The sequence below is a fragment of the Enoplosus armatus genome, chromosome 10, assembly GCF_043641665.1.
Source record: "Enoplosus armatus isolate fEnoArm2 chromosome 10, fEnoArm2.hap1, whole genome shotgun sequence".
NCBI lineage: Eukaryota > Metazoa > Chordata > Actinopteri > Centrarchiformes > Enoplosidae > Enoplosus > Enoplosus armatus.
The window spans coordinates 21,265,744-21,287,779 of record NC_092189.1 but is presented as its reverse complement, the minus strand read 5'-3'; the positions used below and the strand labels follow the sequence as shown (position 1 = coordinate 21,287,779).

General features: G+C 40.4%; 2 protein-coding genes across 2 annotated transcripts; one reads left to right on the top strand and one right to left on the bottom strand.

The window, feature by feature from the left end:
* The first annotated feature begins 4,853 nt into the window (after positions 1 to 4,853).
* Positions 4,854 to 11,049, top strand: pcgf1 (polycomb group ring finger 1). The gene is made up of 9 exons (XM_070913560.1): positions 4,854 to 4,940; positions 6,034 to 6,139; positions 6,276 to 6,428; positions 6,540 to 6,611; positions 7,281 to 7,386; positions 7,578 to 7,620; positions 9,654 to 9,740; positions 10,453 to 10,533; positions 10,917 to 11,049. The coding sequence occupies exons 1-9, from the start codon at positions 4,854 to 4,856 to the stop codon at positions 10,965 to 10,967; spliced, it is 786 nt and encodes a 261-aa protein (XP_070769661.1). The 3' UTR covers positions 10,968 to 11,049.
* Positions 11,050 to 16,555: 5,506 nt separating this feature from the next.
* lbx2 (ladybird homeobox 2) lies at positions 16,556 to 18,092 on the bottom strand. The gene is made up of 2 exons (XM_070913652.1): positions 17,768 to 18,092; positions 16,556 to 17,019 (listed from the first exon to the last, which is right to left on the bottom strand). The coding sequence occupies exons 1-2, from the start codon at positions 18,090 to 18,092 to the stop codon at positions 16,556 to 16,558; spliced, it is 789 nt and encodes a 262-aa protein (XP_070769753.1).
* Between the last annotated feature and the right edge of the window lie 3,944 nt (positions 18,093 to 22,036).

The window sequence follows — 22,036 nt, the reverse complement described above, 5'->3', positions numbered from 1 at the left end:
CATCTTTAACAGTTTGCTTGTGATCATTATTATCATTATTTTATCTTCCTCGGCTCCATTCCATCTTTTCCTATGTATGTGTTTGTGTGTTTGTGGCTATATTCTCCTATTGGTGCATGCATACTACTGTTGGTTTCTGTGCCCCTTCATACATGTTAGGTTTGACTAACAAGTTGTATTCTAGATAATTTTATGGAACCTTTCTAACATGACAAAGATGACAATGTGCTTTCTAGGATAACTCATGTTGATCTGTGGGCATTGTCCCTGTCAAATAAAGTGAATGAAAAAAATGAAATGGATCCAGTTTGTTGTGTATTTGACTCCTGTATTCACTGTACTGTGTCTGTCAGTGCATGCTATTCAATGCCGTGACTCAAATTATGACTCAAATGGAAACAAATCGTGGCATCATTTTCTCACTGAGACAAATTCCTGAGCGTGTATTTTATCCAGCATTTGAAGGGGTTCAGATTGTGATATTGGGAGTTTGGGTTGTGTGCCAGGGAGAGGCCTAAGGGCTTGCCCTACATCATTCATTATGCCCTTGCCCATCAAGCAGCGCAAGCTGTACTGTTCTGGAGTCATTCCAAGGGGGCTCTCGTCATTAGCTTGCCACTTGGCGGCCAATTGCTGGAGCAAAAGAGACAAAAGCTGCAGTCCACCCCTGCATGCTCTGATTGCTCTGAGAGAGAGAGAGAGAGAGAGAGAGAGAGAGAGAGAGAGAGAGAGAGAGAGAGAGAGAGAGGGGAGGTATGGGGGCCTCCTTTTTGGCATGGCGGAACATAGATTCTAGTAGCAGGGTGGCTATGTGGTTGGTTTTGGCACAGGATGTCCAGTACAGAGGTAAATGGGGTCTCTATCAGCTCAGTGAGTTTTCAGTTGATTCAGATCCCCGTGGTTTAAAGGAGTTTCCTCATGCATGATTTCATTACACACAGTAATAGTTAACATCCAACCTAAGGACAGACACAGAGAAGAAGTTTGTAATCTGTTCTCACTTTTTTATTTCTGTCATTCTTACTCAATGAAAAATAATCCTCAAATTCTTCATAATAGCACTGTCTTTGTAGTCCTGGCAGGTGTTTGATCCATCAGATAAACTAATCATTTCCAATAAAAGTGAAGGACGGGAGAAATAACTGGCAGATTTGCAGACACTCCAAGAAAATAGGGGTTCTATTGTCCGTGATTTTGACATGAAGTAATGACAACAAATGAAAGGCTTGGATTCGTCTTGATCCTCTCCCTTCTCGTCGGCTCTTTTGCCTCTTCACTCACTCTCTCTCGCTCTCCCGACCGGTGGATTTTGCCATGCTGTGATCCTCCTGCGCCTCCAGGCCCTCAGGTTATTTGGATATTGCGTGGAGTCAAAGCCCTGTCAATCAGATAAGCAGTGACCTCGTAGACCCAGCAGATAAGACGTTACATGGCAAGAGGAAATAGCAGACAGCAGGGGACACAAGGCCTGACTATGAAGGCTCGGTGAAGCGAGACTGATCACAACGGCTCTTCAAACTCAAAAAGGCTGCCAAGAGTGAAAATATATTGCTTGTACCTTTTCTTTTTTCCAATTTATATTGACTGAATCTGATCTGGACATTGGCAAGTGCTTGTTTTTTTTTCATTTGAAGAAAGGTGCAAGGTGTTACAAGTTTTCTCTCACAAAAGGATGAATGGAAAATGGAACATTTTCTAGAATGAATCATGCTTTGTAGAATTTTGTATTGCACATACACTTAAATCCAAAGAAAACAGCATCAATTATGAGTCTTAATTATCACTGATAGACACCCATAAACAAAGCATTCATGCCAGATTTAACAGTCTCAATAAATGGCTTGCACATAGCAATTTCAGCAGCTACAGACTCACTGAGGTGGTTGGAATAAGACAAACTTGCCAGTCATTCCGTTACACTGGGAAATTACAAAAGAATGAATGAAGGGCGAGTCTTTGTTTAGGACGACAGCTTTTGGGTGGTCCACAGGTTGGAAGCCCTCTGGGAGGGATCAAGGAGACCTCCGCATGTAATACCAATACGACGACCTGTTGAAACAGGGTAGACGCTAATTCAGATGCAACGCAGCCACAACCAAGATTACATTTTCTTCCCCATTTGAAAATGTATTTTTCCACAAAACTATTACTTCTCATTCTCCCCATAATTAAATAAGTGTAAGTAATTTTTGGAAAAATAAACTGGTTCTAACCACCGTCTGAGTACAAACCTCACATATAAGCCATCTTACCACTGCAAAAGCCTGAATAAATACCAAAAATATAGCACAACACAATACAAACTATTGATTTAAATAATATTGTCCCAAATACATAAGCCACGTGATTATCTAGGGAAATGTTTGTGGAGCCCACACACTCTGTCTTTCATTTCAACACCCTAATTCATATTCACACATATTTAAACATTGGTCTGTGAGCTGCCCAGGACAACCACAGTCCTCTACCGCTGGCCACTGAGCCACTGGTTCAGTTCTTTTCTCAAGAGCCCCTTGATGATTGTTGTTCAGGGAGGGGAGAGAAGTACTCATTCAACCTCCAAACAGTCTGGGGGGTTCAAACACTTCAGTTACAAGCGCTCCTCTAAGTGAAAGGGTTACCATTGCAAAGATTAGATATGTAAAGCCAATTAAAGTCAGTTTAGCTGTTTGGTTTATTAATGAAACAAATACAGTTTCAGCCCAAATTAGCTGATATCAATCCGTAATGTGCATTGTCTTGAATAGCATCACACTTATACGGGTTGCAAAGTCAAATGTGTATATTTGCACATTCTGAACATTTGCTGCATCTTGTTCTTTTGATTTATCTTTTGATACATTGCTGATTAGATATTAATGAGCTCCCCATCAAGGTTTCTGGCATAATTTATCAGACCTAATGGGATCGCGTGCAGTGGCGAGAGCAGCCCACCCTCCGTGATGCCTGAGTACTGTGGGTCTCAAGGTATCAGAGGATTCAGGTTACAAGACCCACCATGTTCTCCGTGTGTTACTCAGGATTATGGTTTAACAGTGTTTTTCCCACACTTCACCTTTTATCTTTTGTCCTGGAACACCTTTAGGTATGGAGCCTTAGCACTCTTTCCCCATGTTATGTACATGTTTTGAATACCAGCAATGGTACAACATCACTGCCAACGTAATTTTAATCTGGGCCAGAGCCAAATACATTTGTGCACCTTATCAGCAGGCTTCTAAGATACCAATACAGTACTGTATACAACTGTATAGCCTACATGATCCTATCATAAGTGGGTTTGCATAAGTAACAACATAAACAGGAAAATTAATTAGACAATAACCATAGGAATATCATGCCTATAAGCATATAAGTGAATGCTGGTTTAAGACACGATGGCTTTGTGTGCACATACAAAGACAACTCAAAAGCAAGAAGTTGGTTTGGTCGTGAATCCATATGTTTTAATGACATTTTCTTTTCAACAACTACATTAAACCCCTGAGTGCATGAATGACTGAATGACATTGCTTTACATGAGGCTACATAAATGTCAGCAGATGCCAAAGGCTGCAAAACAATTGACTGAAGTGTGTTCCTGCAGTGCCCTCTATTGCCAAGAGAAGAGACTAACAAGTGGTTAAACACACAACTAATCCTAAAGCTGCTTTACTTCTCTGAAAACTTGATTGTTTCATAGGGCTGGACCAAATATAGACGTAAAAAGTGATCAATAAAAATGAAGAAATAAACTTAAAGCTTAAGCATTAAGCATTAATCTGTATAGGCCATCCAAAAACTGTTACCTTTAGAATTAACTTTAAGATCATACTCCTTGTGTATAAAGCTCTTAATGACCTGACTCCACAGTAAATATACAATATGCTCTCAATTTACAAACCCGCCAGACCTCTCAGGTGACGGGTTCCTTTAGAAGCAATCTCAAGACCTATTTAATTTATTTCAGCATTCTCATTAAGTAATATAATTGTATCTTGTTGTTGGTGCTCTTATGTATTCATTTTTGCCTCTCTGCTGATTTTAATGCCTCTGCTCTTATCTTTATTTTCCATCTCTTTTGATGCATCCATTTTTAATTCCCCCGTTGAACTGCATTTGTATGAAAATGAATATAAATACTAAAATACTAGTAAATCCGTTAATTAGGGCAGACATCCAAGAACAGGCTAACATAATCAGAAACGGTGAATAAGGTAACATTTGTGAGGTCTTTCTTAAAAGCTTTAACTGGGATTTGATTATGGTTGAGTCTGCCTTTGTGTGTAACACCCACTAATTAAAAAAAAAAAGTAATCAGTTTTGGAGTGAAAACATTTAAAGGTTAGTATTTCACTCTGCCAGTCCACATCAAATGAATATACTATGTCAGTGTGTAAGTTTATTAAGCAGTTAACAGTTACATTTAAGATTTGTTGTTAAAAAAGAAAGAAAAGAACATCTTTATTGTTTTAGTTATAGGACCTAATGTCAACTGCACATAGACAAAAGTGATATTTATATATGTATGGCACACTTATACATCCTCTTTGTATACAATCCTTACTTTGATGCCCCCCCAACCCAACAACCTCTGATGGCTCCTAATTAGGTGACTCAATAAACTTTAATTTGTTTGTTTTTACAAAATAAAGTCAAGGGAATATGTAGGCCTCCATACAGTCAGCGTGACTATTTACATTTGAACATTTGTTTTCCTTCTCTGGGCCTCGGTGAGGTGGCTTATTTTTCTTGACTCTTACATTATTTATATATTTTTCTTTTCGGCGTTTATATTTCGCAGTTACCCGCCTCCTCCAGCTTACAGAAAATGTCACTTCCGATTTACCCGGAAGTAAGCACAAGTCCCAAAGATGGCGGAGCAAGGTCCGATGGCCATAGCGATGCGGCTACGAAATCAGCTACAGTCCGTCTACAAACTGGACCCGCTGAGAAACGAGGTGAGTGGCCGTGTTCTTGGAGCTCACCCGCACTGGGGTAGAAACGTACGGGGAGTCCAGCTTCAGCAGAGGCGAGTTAAACGCGCATTAACGGGAGATCGTTGTCGTCTCCGCGGCGCTGATGGAGAGAGAGGGAGCGCAATGCTGAAGCGCTGAGGAGGGAGTCGCGTTTGAGCATGCGTGTACGGTTGGAGTCCACCCGTGTTGTTCTGCCTCAACGGCGGAGCAGCGTGCCGAAATCCCGTCAACTAACTGTTGTTTCGCTCACTTTAGTCCACGTGTTCAGCTGTATTCATCAGTATTCATCGGTATTCACCGGGAGTTTACTTGTAGTTGAAGCGACACGTGAGTGAGCTGGGACGGTAACGGCCGCTACTCTCCGTGGGGTCTCTCGGCTGGCTGTAACGTCTGTGTCGGACTGCCGTTGGTTTGTGTTTGACGGGAATACATCGTTGTTAGTTACACTTGTTTGTTCACTATCGTTGTATTTGCTGTTAGTGTTTGACGTCGGTCTCAACTGGCCCCTTCAGCCCAAAACCCAGATTTGAACCCCGACCCACTACGATCCTCCCCGTCCACACTTAGCTTTGTTTTAGTATAATAACTCATCGGTCCTCTTGGTAGCAGCATTTCTAATTTCTTGGCGTTTTTACTTCCTTTGTTACACACGGAGGTCAAAGGTCAGGGTCAGCTGTCTTCTCCATTATCCTCGGTGCTGTTTGATGCTCGTTATCTGGCCGTCATAGCACCATTTTAAAGTTCAAACTCAGTGTTATTTATTATATAATCAGTCAAAGTTTCCCATCGTAACTGAGGTGCTGCTCATCCAGTTTACTTTAAAGGTAAAGTAAAGCTCTTCTGACCCAAACATTGGTAGAGTTGCCGTTTACTTCACTGGGTCCATTGCTGTTGAGCTGTCTCGATCCCACAGGACAACAACTTTAAGATATATATCTTTTGTTTTCAGGTGAGGTGCTTTGAGTTTAAAGCAGTGCAGAGGATTTGTGCTAATTAAACTTTGTTTGGGGAGATAAATAAACATTTAAACCAAACTTTTAAAATATTTGAAACACCTTTTTGTTTGTCCTAACAGGAGGAGGTCAAGTTGAAGATCAAGGACCTGAACGAACACATTGTCTGCTACCTTTGTGCGGGCTACTTCATAGATGCCACAACAATTACAGAGTGTTTGCACACCTGTGAGTTTAAACAGAGATGGACAAAATGATAATCTGTTCTCGTGTTATTAACTTGTAAAAGTCTCCCTGCCATTTCACAAGTCTAGACTATGAAATCCTCAGAATGAGAATGTCTTTCTTTCTTTCTGCTCTACAGTCTGTAAAAGTTGTATTGTGAAATACCTGCAAACAAGCAAGTATTGTCCAATGTGCAACATCAAAATCCATGAAACGCAGCCTTTACTCAACCTTAAACTGGATCGAGTGATGCAGGACATTGTCTACAAACTGGTGCCTGGACTACAAGAAAGTACGTAAAAAATACTGCTCTCTGTATCAGTGTTACGAACAGTTTTTGTTATTTTAAAATAAGTATTGTCACTGTATTTGTCATGTTTGTCTAATGTTCATGTTTGAGCAGGTGAAGACAAAAGAATAAAGGAATTTTATCAGTCACGTGGGTTAGAGAGAGTCATCCAACCGTCTGGAGACGGTAAGTCTTCAATTTAGTTTTGTCTCGTCTGTGATTAAGTTTATAATTAGATTGAAGAGGGAACCAGATCAGTGTGTTGTTTCCATGTCTGTGTGACATCTTTGGTGATACACTCTGCTGTGGTGTGTTTTCACGGGTCACGTGACTGTAAACCACAGTGGCAAGTACTGTCACATCATTCACCTTGAATTTGCATGAAGTTGAAGCTGGTGCTCAAAATGGCCACATATCGACACATTTTGAATGTGAACATGTAGAGCATCTGAACGACAATATGAGCTAATGTATAAGCTTAATGCCTTGTGCAACACATGCAATTAAACATGTATGTAAAATACAAGATGGCACTGTATGGATGACGGTGGGACAATTCATTTTACAGGTTTTGTTTTTGAAAAGCAAAACACACCACATCCTGCACCACCTGTACCACATGCTCTGCAGGGTTTTTCCCAGTACCAGGCACAGCTGTGATCAATGTTTGTTAGGCAGTGGCAGGTGTTAAGACTCCAACTGCATCTGTATTCAGCCTGCTGTTTGCAGCTAGTTGCTGCTCTGTTGGACTGTTAGTCTGTTAGACTTCATTGCAACAACCTGCCCAGTCAACGACATGATGATTGATGTGAACTTTGATTTGTCAATTTAAAACCTTTTTTTTCTTTTCACAAGATGCTGTACCCGATGCTACAGGTTTACCGTACACAAGTTTCGACCATTCAAAAGCCCACTTCTACAGATATGATGAGCAGGTTTCGCTGTGTTTAGAAAGGCTAAGGTGAGCTTTTGTCTCTGGTGGATGCATCTAACAGTGTGTGTGTGTGTGTGTGTTTTTCATGTCATACAATCTACTATGAGATACGACTGACAGAATGAAAATAAAATATGCTGCTAAATGTGTCACACGTTCAAGTTAAATCTGTCTAACATCAATCTTTCAAAACGGTCTGTTCTGTTTTGTCTTTACAGTTCGTCGCTTGCTGGAAAAGATAAGACGAAACTTACTCTCCAGGTAAGTCATATATACCAGTAAACTATCCTTGGATGTATTTGTGTTTTTTACGTCTGTGTACTGAAACTGAACCGTTGAGCTGGTTGTGGTTGCTTTAAAAGGACTCGGCTCACACATTTGCACAACCGTGCAAAACATGTCTGCAGGGGCACATTTTTGAAGCCTTAAGTAATTTTCTACCCTTAACTGCTAAGCAAATACATGGCACAATGACATCTGCAGCAACAGCAGAACTCAGCAGAGCTGGTTACTGGCTGCCTCACACTCAGAGAGATGGGGATAAGTGGAACAAGTACATCACTGTATAATCATCCTTTATTTCCCAAGCAAACTGTTCATTTCTCAATAATTAGAGATTTTATAGTATAAGTGTTGTGGTGTTTTCAACCAACAACTTGAGGCTAGATGCCCCAGATGTTGACTCACTCACAAACATCACACAACAGTATATCTCTGTCCAATAGATACATTATAGCTTTTGACCGGGACATCAGACAGTTAAAATGCTGCTAGACAAATTGTAATTTGCTAAATTAGTAGACAGAATCTTGTCTGTGAGCGTCATAAGTATTTTTCTTTGTGGCAAACTCACCAAATGTGGCATGAAAGAACAATAAAGACAGATACAAAATGTTGAATGCGACTTGGTATCCTGCAAAATTTGATTTAGACATAAATGAAGCGTTAATTATGACAGTGATGGTTTAATTAGCGATGGGTGACCTGGCGTTGATAGTTGTATGGCTGAATGAGCCGTATAATATGTTCATTCTTGTAGTGTTTCCTTGAGCCTATTCATACACATTATACATACTGGCAATTTGAATGTGGGTATTGGAAAAAAATGCTTGGTGAACAATGTCAAAGCCACTAAACTGAAAAGAATGCCTACCTCGTCAGTTATTGCTGGGGGTTTCCCCGTGTGGCTGAATCCTCACGACAGGCTCATTTGTCGAGGGAAGTGGGATCGGATAATGCCCAGATTGGACTGAATCAAGTCTTGAGCAAAGATCGCTGGGGGAGCAATTTAGCTAAAACACATAGAACGTGTCAAATTTCACTGTGGTTATTGTCCACGCTGCCCAGCCAACATCGTCACACACACTGCAGAGACTTTGGTCAGCCAGCAGAGGGCATCCTTGTTTAACAGATGACTGTGGTTCACTGTTAGTCTCCCGTCCAAGTTTGGGCTCAAATCAAGATTTCAGATATAGTTTGTTTTCAATGTTTTCACTATAGCAGAATTTAAAGATTCTCGACAGGCCAAGTCATCAGTCATTTTCCAGAATAGAGAAGTTTGAATGGGATGATGGTGTAGATGTTATATTGTTGTTTTGGGTGTTTTATCTGGTTTTACAGTATGAGAAGAGTATTCAAATCAGGATGTGAATTCTGAGTTTCTGTGAAGTGATCTGGTGACTGCTGCCAGCGTTAGGGCATCACCATCATCATCCTCCCATGTCCTCTTTGACCACTATGTGAAAGGTTTATTGTTGTATCCAATGTTACCTTGTACCTGTAAGCTGTTCTCACTCCCCTGCGTGTCCAACCATGATCCACTGTTTTTACTGAGGTGGAAATTCAGTTAAACACATTTCTGCCCCAGAAGAAGAAATACTATCCTGTGCTGCATTCAGGGAGGAAAAGAAAGTTTAGCTCTATGTCTAAGGAGTCTGTAATAAGTCAGTTGGGAGCAGAAGGCGTCCAGCAGTAAGCTGGGCCTTTCTTCACTGTAAATCTAATTGTAACAGGAGTCCGCCACACCCTGTCGATATGCTGCTACCTTATTAGTTTACGTTTCTGGTATGCTGGAAATGTTTTTTGTCACCTTTTTGTTACAGTTTGGGACAGTGAACTTTGAATGGGCATTGTAAAAACACCAAATATTTGAATGCTAAAATAATAAGTAATAAGTAAGTAATAACAAACACAAACGTACAGCTGGTCATGATTTGTTGGAATTCTTGATTTTAACGTGTCTAAGTTGTGTCGTGGCGGTTTTACAGTGTATTTGTTTGATTTTGTCTCTGCAGCAGAAGTTTGTTCGCTGTTCTGTCCGAGCGGAGGTGAGACACCTACGGAAAGTGCTTTGTCATCGGCTAAACGTGGAGAAACACCAGGTCAGTCGGTGATCCTCACTGATTCGATAGAAGAAGACATTATGGTGCACATTACATAACATTAAAGATGTGTCAACATTTATTCAGCCTATGCTAATGAGGACAAAAGTGTGAAATGGCTAAACTCAACTTCTCACTGTTCACACAAAGTAAGTAATCTCACACCGTTGCTACGGAAAAGAACTTCTGATGGGTTAGCAGATGTTTGGTAAACTCATGTATTGGTATACACACTCGTCAGTGCCAGATATAGTATATTAACGATGGGTAACGTGCAGGTAACCATAGCAACATTACTTATGCTGTATGCTACAGAACCAAGTAACTTACTGGTGAAATTTACTGGAGCTTTGGTTAAACTGTGAACACAGAAACTCTTAAAAATTAATATAATAAAGTTGTGACGATTTGAAGACAGCCTTCCGTTTGGTAATTGGTCGTGGCCGATCGTACACTCAAACAATGTAGTTGTGTTATTTCTTGCATACCATGAATCCGAACAACCATATTAATAAAACCATTGTGTTTTTGAGATTTTAATTCCTCTTGTCTTGAAAATAAATGATGTTCATTAAACAAAACCAGTACATTAAAGAAACCGAAACTGAAAGTCTGTTTTCAGTCCGAAAAAGTATTTCTGCTTCCTCGTCGTATCAAACAGGTTTCATCCATCAGTTTCCCCTTCACATCTGTTTGTGTGGTCTCCCTATAGGTCCAGATGTTGTTCAATAACGAGTCTCTGCCCGATCACATGACCATGAAACGGTTATGGCTCTCACACTGGTTTGGCAAGGTACGGTACAGCCCCTGTTAACTAGTGCCAACAAATGTCGTACATTCCTTCACACTTGAACAAATTATTCTTTGTACTGTAGTTGATTTGGAACATTAGGATGAAGTTCACTGAAGATGTGTGAAGGTGAATAGAAATGTTCAATAATAATAATAATCTGAACCTCATTCATTGTCTTCTACTGTCATCATCCGTTTTACATAGTTTCAAATGAAAGTAATCATTTTAAATCCAGTGTTGGTGTGGCTACATGTTGCATTTGACACATGAAAAATAAAAAGAATGAACTTTTAGTTTGATCTATTTATAAGATGTTAATAGTTACATATACCTCACTGTAGTCGCCCCCCCACTTATAATATTTTAAATCTTCTCTCCCATAGGCCCAACCATTAGTCCTTCACTACACCATCAAGGACAAAAGGACCAGATAGGACTTGTTTTCACAGAGGACAGCTGTACATATTTTGTACAATACATATTCTATTTTAATAGTGTTTGTGTACATATACTTATTTTCCTTGTTTTGTATTTTTGAAAATAAATTTAAAATGTGAAAAATAATAGTTTGTATTACTTTCTTACAGTACAGTTTGCTTCCATCTACATATATATAGAGATATACAGAAAAGCCTTAGCAACATCTTAACTGTGCGTGTGTGTGTCACATGATGGATGATCATTCCTTTTAGACAGTTTTATATATATTTTTTCGAGGGGGGGAAATATTGTATTGATTACATTAGTGATCTTGTTTTGAGATAACGGGTGCCACAGTATCTAACATGCAGTAAGGAAAATGATAAGTCAATTTAACCGTGCACGTTTTGAAGCAGACAAGCCAAGCTCCAACATGATGTCCTGGTCTTGCATTTACCTTTTTACATGTTAAAATTGAAGCAACTACTTTCACGTGAACAAAATATTTTTGATAGTTTTAATAAAAGTCTAAAAATGTGCAGGAACAGCAGTGGCTTTCAACAAGTTTTTCATGTTTTATTGTTTTACAATTTTGAATCTTAGCAGATGTAGTCAGACATACCAATCATCACAGAAAATGTAAACAAATCTCTTACTCGCCCAAATGAAGGTGATCTGCAGTAGAAGCTCCTCTGGCAGTTAAAATCCTGAGTTTGTGGATGGGTCTGTATCAGCTTGACGTCTGGATGCTTCTGTATGAAACTGCTCAGTCTCTTGTCAAGTTTCATAGGGATTGTGTGTGAGTAGTATGGTGGTCGAAAAGATCCTCTCTCATTAGATAATACTCTTCTTCCTTTTGGTTTCTCCTACATGCCCTCTGGCAAACACTAGCTTCAGGTCGTTAGTTTTGTTAAAGCTGTTGCAGGTGAATCTGAGCAGCAGCAGCAGTTTTTATGTGTCCTATCTCGACCATGTAACTCGTAGCTCCTTCGGTGTCCACACAGATCTCTTGGTGGCCTCCCTCACTAGAGCTCTTCTCCCACAGACCTTACTGTGTCTTGTATCTGTCCCATGAATGGTTCAGTAAATGTATAAGTGGATTTAATACTTGACAAACCTTGATTATACACTGGGATCTTAATTCAACTGATGATTGTGGTATATGTCAAAGCAAGATGGGCAAAAAATTGTTTATTTTGTGTTCAATCAATCTCTTGTTTTTATTTAGACAATCAAACAACAAATATTCTTATTTAGATTCATTAATTCGTTAAAATAAATTGTGTAACTTTCCCCGGGGATCAATAAAGTATTTCTGATTCTGATTCATTAAATCTTTTTTTAATTGTTTGTTATTTTGTTGACTTAAAGGGGAACTTCAGTGATTTATCATTGCATTTCCATAAAGTTGGGGGACTTTATGTCAAAACTGATGCAGCAGAGGCCGAGATATATCCTGACTTTTCGTCCCTAGTGTCGGCCAAGCTCCAAAAATGCTGCAGCCCACATTTCCAATGCAACTCAATAGCATCTTTAATTCTATCCTGCATACCTGATGAATGCCCACATCTGTCAAACTTCACACCCAAGTTTTCTGGTTATAAATCTGTGGACTCATTGGGGTTATTTTTTAGACTTTAGAAAGCTCCCTCCACATCCTCAAAAGACCTTATACAACTGTTTACACAAGAGCTGTAGCAGGTCGCTGTAAGCTCCTTATGATGAGTAAACTCAGCTTCATGTGTAAAATGAGTGGAGCGACTGCCCCTTTAAGCAGCATAGTTGCCATCACAAAATGTAAAAGCAGCTCAAGCCAACTGGCATTCCACCTCATCCTTTAAATGTTTATGTGACACACTAACTGTGGTGATATTTTATTGCACATTTTAGGGGCTTGCAGAGAAAAATAGTTTAGTGGACTATTCGCAGTCTGCACTGTGAAGGGTTGGCATGGATTGCTAACTTTGACCCTGTTCGAGATTTCACTCAAAACAAAAACTTGTGTCCGTCCAGGCCCACGACCCCTTGATCTTTGCAGCATCTCACTGACCACTGAAGGCAGTCCCCCCTGATCAGCACTAGGTGGCACACTTGCTTCTCATACATCAGGGGCAGGAGGCCAGCTTTGATGTGTGTGATCTTGTCCAGAGTGAAAGGAAAGACGCTGATAACCTGACATGCGCTGATAAAATATACAAGCCTTGTATCTTATTCGGCCTCTGCTCTCTCTAAGTAGACTGAGCTGCAGCAGCCACGACATTTCAGCAGCACTTTCCTAAGTTGCACTAGCTTTAATATCATATTGAGAAATTGTTCTTAAATACAAAATAACGCTGGGATTAACATCAGGATAACATTGTGTAGGTTAAAGAGCCGGTTTGTATTTTTATTTCACTGCTATACAAAGACAAATATTAGTGCTTGGTGTTTATGTGTCTTAAAGGTCAAAGGCTAGAAATGGAGTTTAGATTTCATATGAAAGAAGAGCATGTGTTCATCAAGGGCAGAACAGTTTTCTCTTTTACTACAGAGGTCAAACACCTGGAATAAGGCAGCTGTGGACTAAAGACTTGCCAGATAACTGAAGGAGAGATGCCAAAAAGAATGCTTTAAAGGACTTTTCAATAACCAATTTCTGTTTTGTTTGGAGATGAGATCTTTTTTTTAAATATTTTTCCAATAACCTTAATAACATCCTCAAGTTAATTTGAACCTTTGGCTGTTTTAAATCAGGCTCCTGTGGCCATGTTTTAAATGAAGAATAAAATCAGTCAGTGGCACAACATACACATGCATATTATGGGTTTCCCCCAGCTGCCCTTATAAAGCCTGAGCAAGTCCCTTCAGGGCACTTGTATGTTGAAAAAAACAATAATCCCCTAAAGCTGTGACCTTTAGGCCAAAATAGAGAATTTCAGGTTCCTGCCTGACAGCTCGGTTAGATTGCAACTCGTCGTTTTTGGCACCTCTGGGCTTTAATGTTTCTGATCATAATGCACTGGGAAAATGTGCATCTAAATGTGGCCCCAACAGAGGGGGCCGCTGACTGCTTGTGTGTAAGATTCACTGTAAGTAGCACCATCTGAGATTTAATGCCTTTTCATAGAAGAATACAGCTGTGAGGGTGAAAATGAATCAGTTAATGAAACAGTAATTCAATGTGGAAAATGTAATAATATTAATAATAGTTTAAGAGTAAAATGGGTAAGTGGCTTAGTTGTTTTATGTCCTTCAGTTTTAAATTTCAGAATAAAAGAATAAAATAAAACACAAGCACCTATAAGGAAAATAATAGGATTGCTATTGAGATGAAGGAATAAAATTAGGATTATTAGACTTGGTACAATTCATTTATTATAAAGCCAGGAGGTCCCAAACAGTGATGTTCTTTTCCTGTATATTTCTATAAATAAGACAGTTGGATCAGGACGTTTAAGGCAGAGTTTGTCCACTGACTTTTATTTAAAGCTCCATCCTCTGTGTTGTTCCTCCTGTCGGTCCGGAGTGGCTCCATAATAAAAGGCCTACTTGACTTTTCAACCTCCACGATTCCAGCCGATTACTTCCATTGTGTGCGCCAGCCTGCTCTGTTTCTCCACCCTCCCAAAAGAAGAAATCGGTCCTAACAAGCCCTTTAGTTTCCTTTCAGTCTCACATTCTGTCTGTGATTTTTGTATTTTCACAAGTAAGAAGCACTGAGGGCTCCTGCTTTCATTGTTTCTAATGCGTTTTGTTAATAATCTGAAAAATATTTTAAATACCGGGCTGGTCTGCCTTCCACATAAGTAATAAAACAGTAAATAAAGTAAATTTTTAAGAGTCAGTATTCCCACGGAGCTTAAGTCTGTTTTTAAAAATCTCAATTTCAATGTCTAGAAGCTGAAAACGTGAATTACTTGATTTGTTGATTATTATTTTTTTTTTTTCGAATAACCACAACATGTTTTTGTCAATGAAGAATTAACAATTCCCAAATAATAAACCCTGTCTGTCTGGGTCTCTAAATGAAGATTAAAATGGGCTCAGTGAGTCATTTGGCGCAAAATAGCGATGGAATAAAAAGCACTAGACCAGCACGCCGGTTTACGTTGAACGCTGGCGAAACAATCTTGTTTGTTTTGGGACAAATAACGTTTTATCACTAAATAATAACACACCCCTGCCTTCCCTCTCACACACACTCACACACTTAACTCTTGATCCCGTTACAAAACTGTTGCAAATGGTCAGCCGCAGCAGCAGCAGCACGCTGCATTTCCACTGCCTCCCATTGAGGTTTATTCATTAGGATCCTCACACGAACACATTTGCTATTCATGGGAGACTTTTTTTTTTCCTCTCTTTCCAAACAAACCCGAGTCAGGAGTGGCAGATGCGTGCCATTATTGCCCACGGCTCGGTGGAAGCTGTTTTATGTAAGGCAAAGGCGGGTTAACCTAATCAATCATGTCGACTAGTTGTGTTAAAGACGATTCATAGAAGGAGGAAGAAAACATATGGCGCAGGGGTGGGAGCAAGCTTTTCTTAACACCGCAGCCAGACCGGGACCTTCTTGTGACAAGATGTATTCAAAGCCGAGCGAAAGAATGGGAATAAAGGCAGTGGACGGCTGCTAATTGAAGTCATGGCACTTCAAGGCTGAAAGCAGAGGTCAATTATTCAAAAGGGCCAAGTTTTAACCAAGCAGAGCAGATTGTTGTGGGTGAATAGTTTATGTATCTCTCAGGACGAGTCCCCATGTTATTATATTCTTATAAAAGTCATATATGAGTGTGGCTTTGTCTCATATAGCAATCCTGTACTTTCTGTGACCTTCTAATGTAGTTTCTGCCCTTTTGAATCACATTTCTCAGCGTCATCCCTCACATTTTTAATTCAATCACACATCCAATCGCGCCGAAGGCCTCTTGAAATATCATATAACCTTTATTTACATAGATGCTGATTAAATAGAATGTTACAATAAAATTATCGCATAGGATGTTTGATATATATACAGAACTTAGAGAGTGATACTGATAGTGATGCCTCCTGTGCGCTGCGAACAGGCCTGCACGCTTGCAGAAACACTTTTCGCTCAGAACAAAAAAAAAAAAATCATTTTACACTCAAGGAGGGATGGACTGACACCTCGCCCCCGAGCTGTGCATGTGAAAAACAACACAAAGGGTGAAGGGGGCTCATTTAAATAATTGGCAGATCCGATTCCTTTAACAGAAGAATGCGAATAAGTGACAAAAAAAATAATTGCACAACTTTCCACCCCCCCTTTAAAAACGAGCGTGAAAAAAATTGAAATGTTTACACAATTTTCAGTCTTACTGTACCATAACAGTCAGGTCTGTCTGAATGGAAACCAGATATTCCTCAAATATTGTGGTGAAACTTAAACGACAGACTTGGAAGGTTTTACAAGTCCGATTAATAAATTAAAATGGAGGGAAAAAAAGAGGAAGAGGAGAGAAAAAAACTTTCCTGAAATGTTTTTTATGTATATATTCTCCTTTTTTGTCAATATCCGTGCAAAAGTTTGGGAAGAAAAATGCCCCCTTTTAATATTCTTTTTTGTTGCTGCTTATGAAAACCACAGGCCCGCTGACTGTCAATCGTCCACCTCGATTTCCTCGTCGTCCTCCGAGAATTCATCCGTGGTTTGGTCTCTGGACGAGGAGGGGGACTGTGGGAAGGCCCGGTGTCCTTGGGAGGTCGGGGAGATACTGGGTGATCTGGCCTCGGGGTCCCCACCCTGGGGCTCCTCAATGTTTTCCATGGTGACGAGCTTCTGCAGGGTCTGTGGGGTGATTTTCTTTAGTGACTCCACGTCCGCTTTCATCTCTTCCAGGTCCCGCTTGAGTTTGGCCCTGCGGTTCTGAAACCAGGTGATAACCTGCGCGTTGGAGAGCCCCAGCTGTTGCGCGATCTGGTCGCGATCGGCCGGAGAAAGGTACTTCTGGTACAAAAACCTCTTCTCCAGTTCGTAAATCTGGTGGTTCGTGAAGGCCGTCCGCGACTTTCTCCTCTTTTTCGACGTCTGTCTCTGTCCGAAAGAGTTCACATGCTCGCGACCTTGGAGGGGAGGGAGAAGAAAACGCATGAAACAACCGCAAGAGTCACTTCCCCCCCCCCCCCCCAAACTACAGCAGCAACAGAGGGCACTGCTAAACAGGCCTGTACCCGGTCTACGTGTTTGGTTTTGTCTTTTTCCTTAAAGCAAAATATTATATTTATTTCACGTGACTTTGACACATTTTAAAAGCGTCCTGTCTGGAATCAACTGGTCATCTCAAAGTGCTGTCAACACAAAATACACATGTGCACTGACAATAAGTGAAATAATTCGTCCCAATGGCAAATTATCTACAATTTTTAGAACCAAACAAGAATTTCACTAAATATTAGAATTGTCGGGTTCGTTATTGTTGCTGTGCAGCAGAAGTTTACAGTCAGTGTGTCATTTAAGTTTATCTGTCAGTCTGTCAATTTTAATCCAACATAGCACTGCATGGAGGAGGCCATAATGGCTGATGGAGTATAGTAGCCTATATTACCCAGTACATTAGCCGCTTTTAGCAGTTCATAGAGCACATGCATGCACATTTAAATTTGTAAATGTGTCATTTTCCACTTTCTGCATCTGATATTTTACGCATTCCTGTGCAGCTGTCGAAGCATTTCCACATGTAAAGTCAAAACAAACCCAGCTAGCTCTAATCTCAGCTGTGCGCCTGGTGGTTATTGCGCTTGCTTTCCTTCAAAAACATTGTTTTTGTTCTGAAAATGTGCATTTGACATTAATAATACAAAATGTCTTTACCTTCTGCTGCCTGGATAACGCTGACTTCCAGACCCTTAAACGTTTTGCTGGCCAGCTCCTCCAGCGCGCACAGCGGCGAGGAGGGAGTGGTGATCCCGTTCCTCGCAGAGTTGGAGCCCGTCACTTTCTCCAGCACTCTCGGCGGACAGATACTGGCGACCGACTTCTTTACCGAGGGCTTGTTAAGGATATCCTCAATGCTGAACGGCGTTAAAGGCTTGTTGGAGTTGGCCGGCGGCGGCAGCTGGTCCAAGGGAGCCCGTCTCCTCTCGTCGCCGCTGGACTGCAACACAGAACCTGCCTTCATGTCTTTACTGGAGGTCATCGCAGTCCCGAAGAATCGCTGCTTCCACAAAAGTTGATTATTTCATTCAAAGGGCAGTTTTAAGCGTCCACAAGTGTTTCCTCTGGTACTCGGCGTTCTCGTAGACCCCCTCTATATGTTGACACTCAAAGCCGAATACCGCAACTTAGCTCGCCGGAAAGCTTTCCTCCAAAATAACCATGCTTCGGGCGTAGTTGTAAAGGCAGCCGGACTGTATTCCCCCTCAGAGAGTCGCAGTTCCTCTGCCAAGCTCCATGTAGATCTTTATGCAGTAACAGACTGGAGGGGGGTGAATCCCTGCAAGAGGAAAAAAGCTGTCTCAGGCAGCAAGAAAAAGAAAGCGACTGCTAACGAGTTATTGTTGATTGGGCGAAGTTCAATTAGAGAAACACTACACTACTTGCTGACCCGCTGCTGCGTCTTAAAGGGCCGGACCATAATAACTAATTGGACGTGGGGAATAGGAGGAGTCTGTTGCTGCCGAGGAGAAAGATGCCCTGAAATGTTTATGCATCTGTTTCCCTCTGCTGGTGTATTCTTCTAGAAAGGGAGAGTTGATGGCCATTAAAATACTGCCACCAGCATTTTTGCATTATGGAAAAGTTTGGAGGAACACTGAGCCAACAATGGTCTCCAGCCGTGATATTCATTTTGTCATTTTTCGTGCGTAATTACGCATAGAGCGTTATGCGTAATGTGGGCATTGGGCACTGTGTTGCACGGGAATTTGGCTTAAAATAGCCACAGTGAGCAAATTTACGGATCTGATTTGGAAGTCCATTAAAATGATTTGCCTACAAGTAAACAGAAGCAGTTCAGGTGAACCCACTGTTCAACATGACAGGTGACGGATTTTTGATTTTTTTTGTTGCTGTTGTTCTTGATGACAGCAGATATATTGTCTGCTCCTTACCTGAAGCCAAAGCATATAAATCTTTATCTTACTTATTTTTATATTTTGATGTATATTTTAATAAATACCTGGAGATAATAACGAGGCTTCATCTCTGAGACTAAACCACAACTTCTTAAGATTTTAATAACAGAAAGAAAATACAGAAAATCCCTCATATTTCAGAGTTGAATTTGTTTATATTGTTTATTCATTTTTGTTAATGCTGTTTGTTTATGCTCTATTATTTTTCTTTGGTATATCACCCGTACTTCAAAATGTCCCTGCAGGTAAGATCCAGAGTTACAGTGTAATTTAATGCGGTGGCGTGAAACAAGCGGATAATAAAGGTGACGCCGTGCTGTGGCTCAGAGTCTGAGGACGGAGAATGTGAATTTTACTGATGGGGGTTCAGGATGTGAAGAGAGAAACGGATTAGAGAGACAAAACGGGGACGAGTTGAACACCGAGGAGAGCAGCAGGTACGTCTGCTCAGAGGAAACACACATTGTTTTATTTAAGGCTTGTCAGATTTAACGCATTTAGCTGTTGTCGCCACTTGGGTCCTTTATTCGTTTTAATGCATTTTACAGATTGCATATAACCTGTAAGACGAACGAAATATACATTTTGTAGTTATGACAAAAATATAAAGGAAGCTGTAAAAAATGGTACATGACAGCATTGTTTAAAACACCTGAGATGAAAAAAAGAAATAGACATTTTCTGGCATGAAATTGAACAAAAGCTTCCTCTGACAGTACAAAACAATATTTAAATTTAGCCTATATTGTAGCAGCTTTATAATAATCTATTGCATGTGCCAACTGCTGACACAAGCCAGAGGCTGAAGAAAACAAGTGCTGGAGGATTGCTAGCATTTCTTGAATACAATCACATTATTCTGACCCATTTGGATAAAACCTGCCGCCCAGGAAGCCACTGCGGAGAGTCTTGTGCCAACAGGAGCATATGGTGACATTGGTGTAGGGACAGAGTTATAAAACAGCAGGAAATTCTATTAGCTGCCTTGGAGGTCCACCCTTTGTGGCTGCTTTGAATATATATTTCTCCATAACAAGCAGCAGTTTGTGGGGATGAATTCAGTTTGGGAACTTGAACAGAAACGTGCATCGTTTTGATTAAAGTGCAGGTAGCTGAACATGTCTGCTGGTCTGAGAGGATATTAATATCACGATGATTGGGATTTACCTTGACACCTTTAGGCTTAGTTTGAAATATAAAGGGGTTACAACAGAAACTATAATGGACATGCAATGCTTTTCTTTTTCACATTTTCCACATTAAGAACGATTATTTAAAAAAAAAAAAGGAAAATACAACGGAGGTGAGCGAAAATGTTATTTTCTTTTGACTAGATGTTTGATCTAATAGAATAAAAAAAAAAAAAAAAGAAATCTTTAATTTTTCTATTAGATTTGGATACTTTAACATTATCCCTGCAGGCCTGCATCATCCACACTGGAGTCATGTCTGATTGTGAGAGGGAGGAAAACCTTCTGCTGATTTCATTTTACTTTTAACTCTATAGATTTGACATGCAGAGGGATAACAGTGTCGACCATCCGGACTCACGCTGCTGTAGATTATTAACCTCAAATGTAGTTTACGCGTGAGTAGCCCGACGACCTCCCCAGACAGCGGTCCAATGAGCTTTAAGGTCTAAAGTGAAGCAGCGATGGTCAGAAAGTTTTTTTTCTTCCTTTGGCTTAATTTAAACGTTAATTGGAAGCAGAGCAGCTGACATCATCAATCATCAGCTCTTCAGGGATTTAATTGGATGATTCGCTTCGCTTTTACCTCCTATCAGTACCGGGCTCCTTACTCCAAAAAGAGAATATTGTTAGATTTCTCTCCTTGTGAGAAACAATTCATCAAACAGCACCACACGTTTTCCATTTCGGCCTCTCTTACATTTAAAAATCACTGGTCTCCTATTAATAATCAGGGGGGGGGGCAAATGTGCAGTGTTCGTGTCATCCGTGAGCGCGATAAAATCAAAGCAGTGGGAAAACTCCTGCCCGGTAAAGGTCAGCTCTTCTGTCATTAATCACCAGTTTAATTCACAGCGGTCCGGAGCGAATATCAGGGATTGCTTAAAGTATCCAATTCCGCCTCCATCGGAGACTCCGAGAAGGCGATGACAAATGCAACAACTGCAATAATAATCCTGAAAATGTAATTTGTTACAGTGCTGTAACGCGTTACTGGCTGCTCTCCATGCAACGAGCTGTGAAGCTTCTTATTCTCGGGTGTGTTTTGTTTTTAGAAAACAACACATTTGTTTTGGAGTGAAGATTAGATTGTTTTTATTTTCGATTTCAATGAGTTGAACATCGTTTAAGCCAAAAGCACGAATACTTCAAAGCAATACAGTCAAAATATGCAGGAGAGCGATTATAGATGCAATTATTCTTATTTAGGTCGCTCATTCTTTCTTTCTTTCATCCATAATTTATCTATAAAATAAAAAATAGTCTGTAATACTGTTTTAATACAAAAGATTCACCGCAGTTCTTTATTATTATACAGGAGACAAAATACAATGAAATGGCCTCCAAGAGAGCACCACAAATAAACCTCCGTAGCAATATTATAAAGAGATAGAAACAACAAAGTTGAATAAGGTCACTGTAAAGTCAGCATTGATACTGCAGATTCTTACAGTCCCTTTTAGATGATTACTGTAATTTTATCTCTAAAAAAGAAGTCACTTATTTTGGGGTTAATTATTATTCAGTTCATCTGTAAAGGCCGTGCAGGCTGCGTTTTTGTCTCCACTGCTGCTGCAAAGAGGCAGCTCTCACAGCGCAGCGTGTCGCCCTGTATTATGAAACAAAACAGCTGTAAACGCCTCTCAGTATAACATGATACAGGAGAGGGCTGCCCAGGGCGCTGTGGGTGTGTTTGTTTCCATTCTGAAGCGGGCTGTTTCCACTGTAAAACACACAGTGCGGCTGACTGCGGGCCCTGATCAAGGTGAGTGCTGATGAGGCTCCACGGCTCTTCTGTTAAACTGAATATTTTCTCA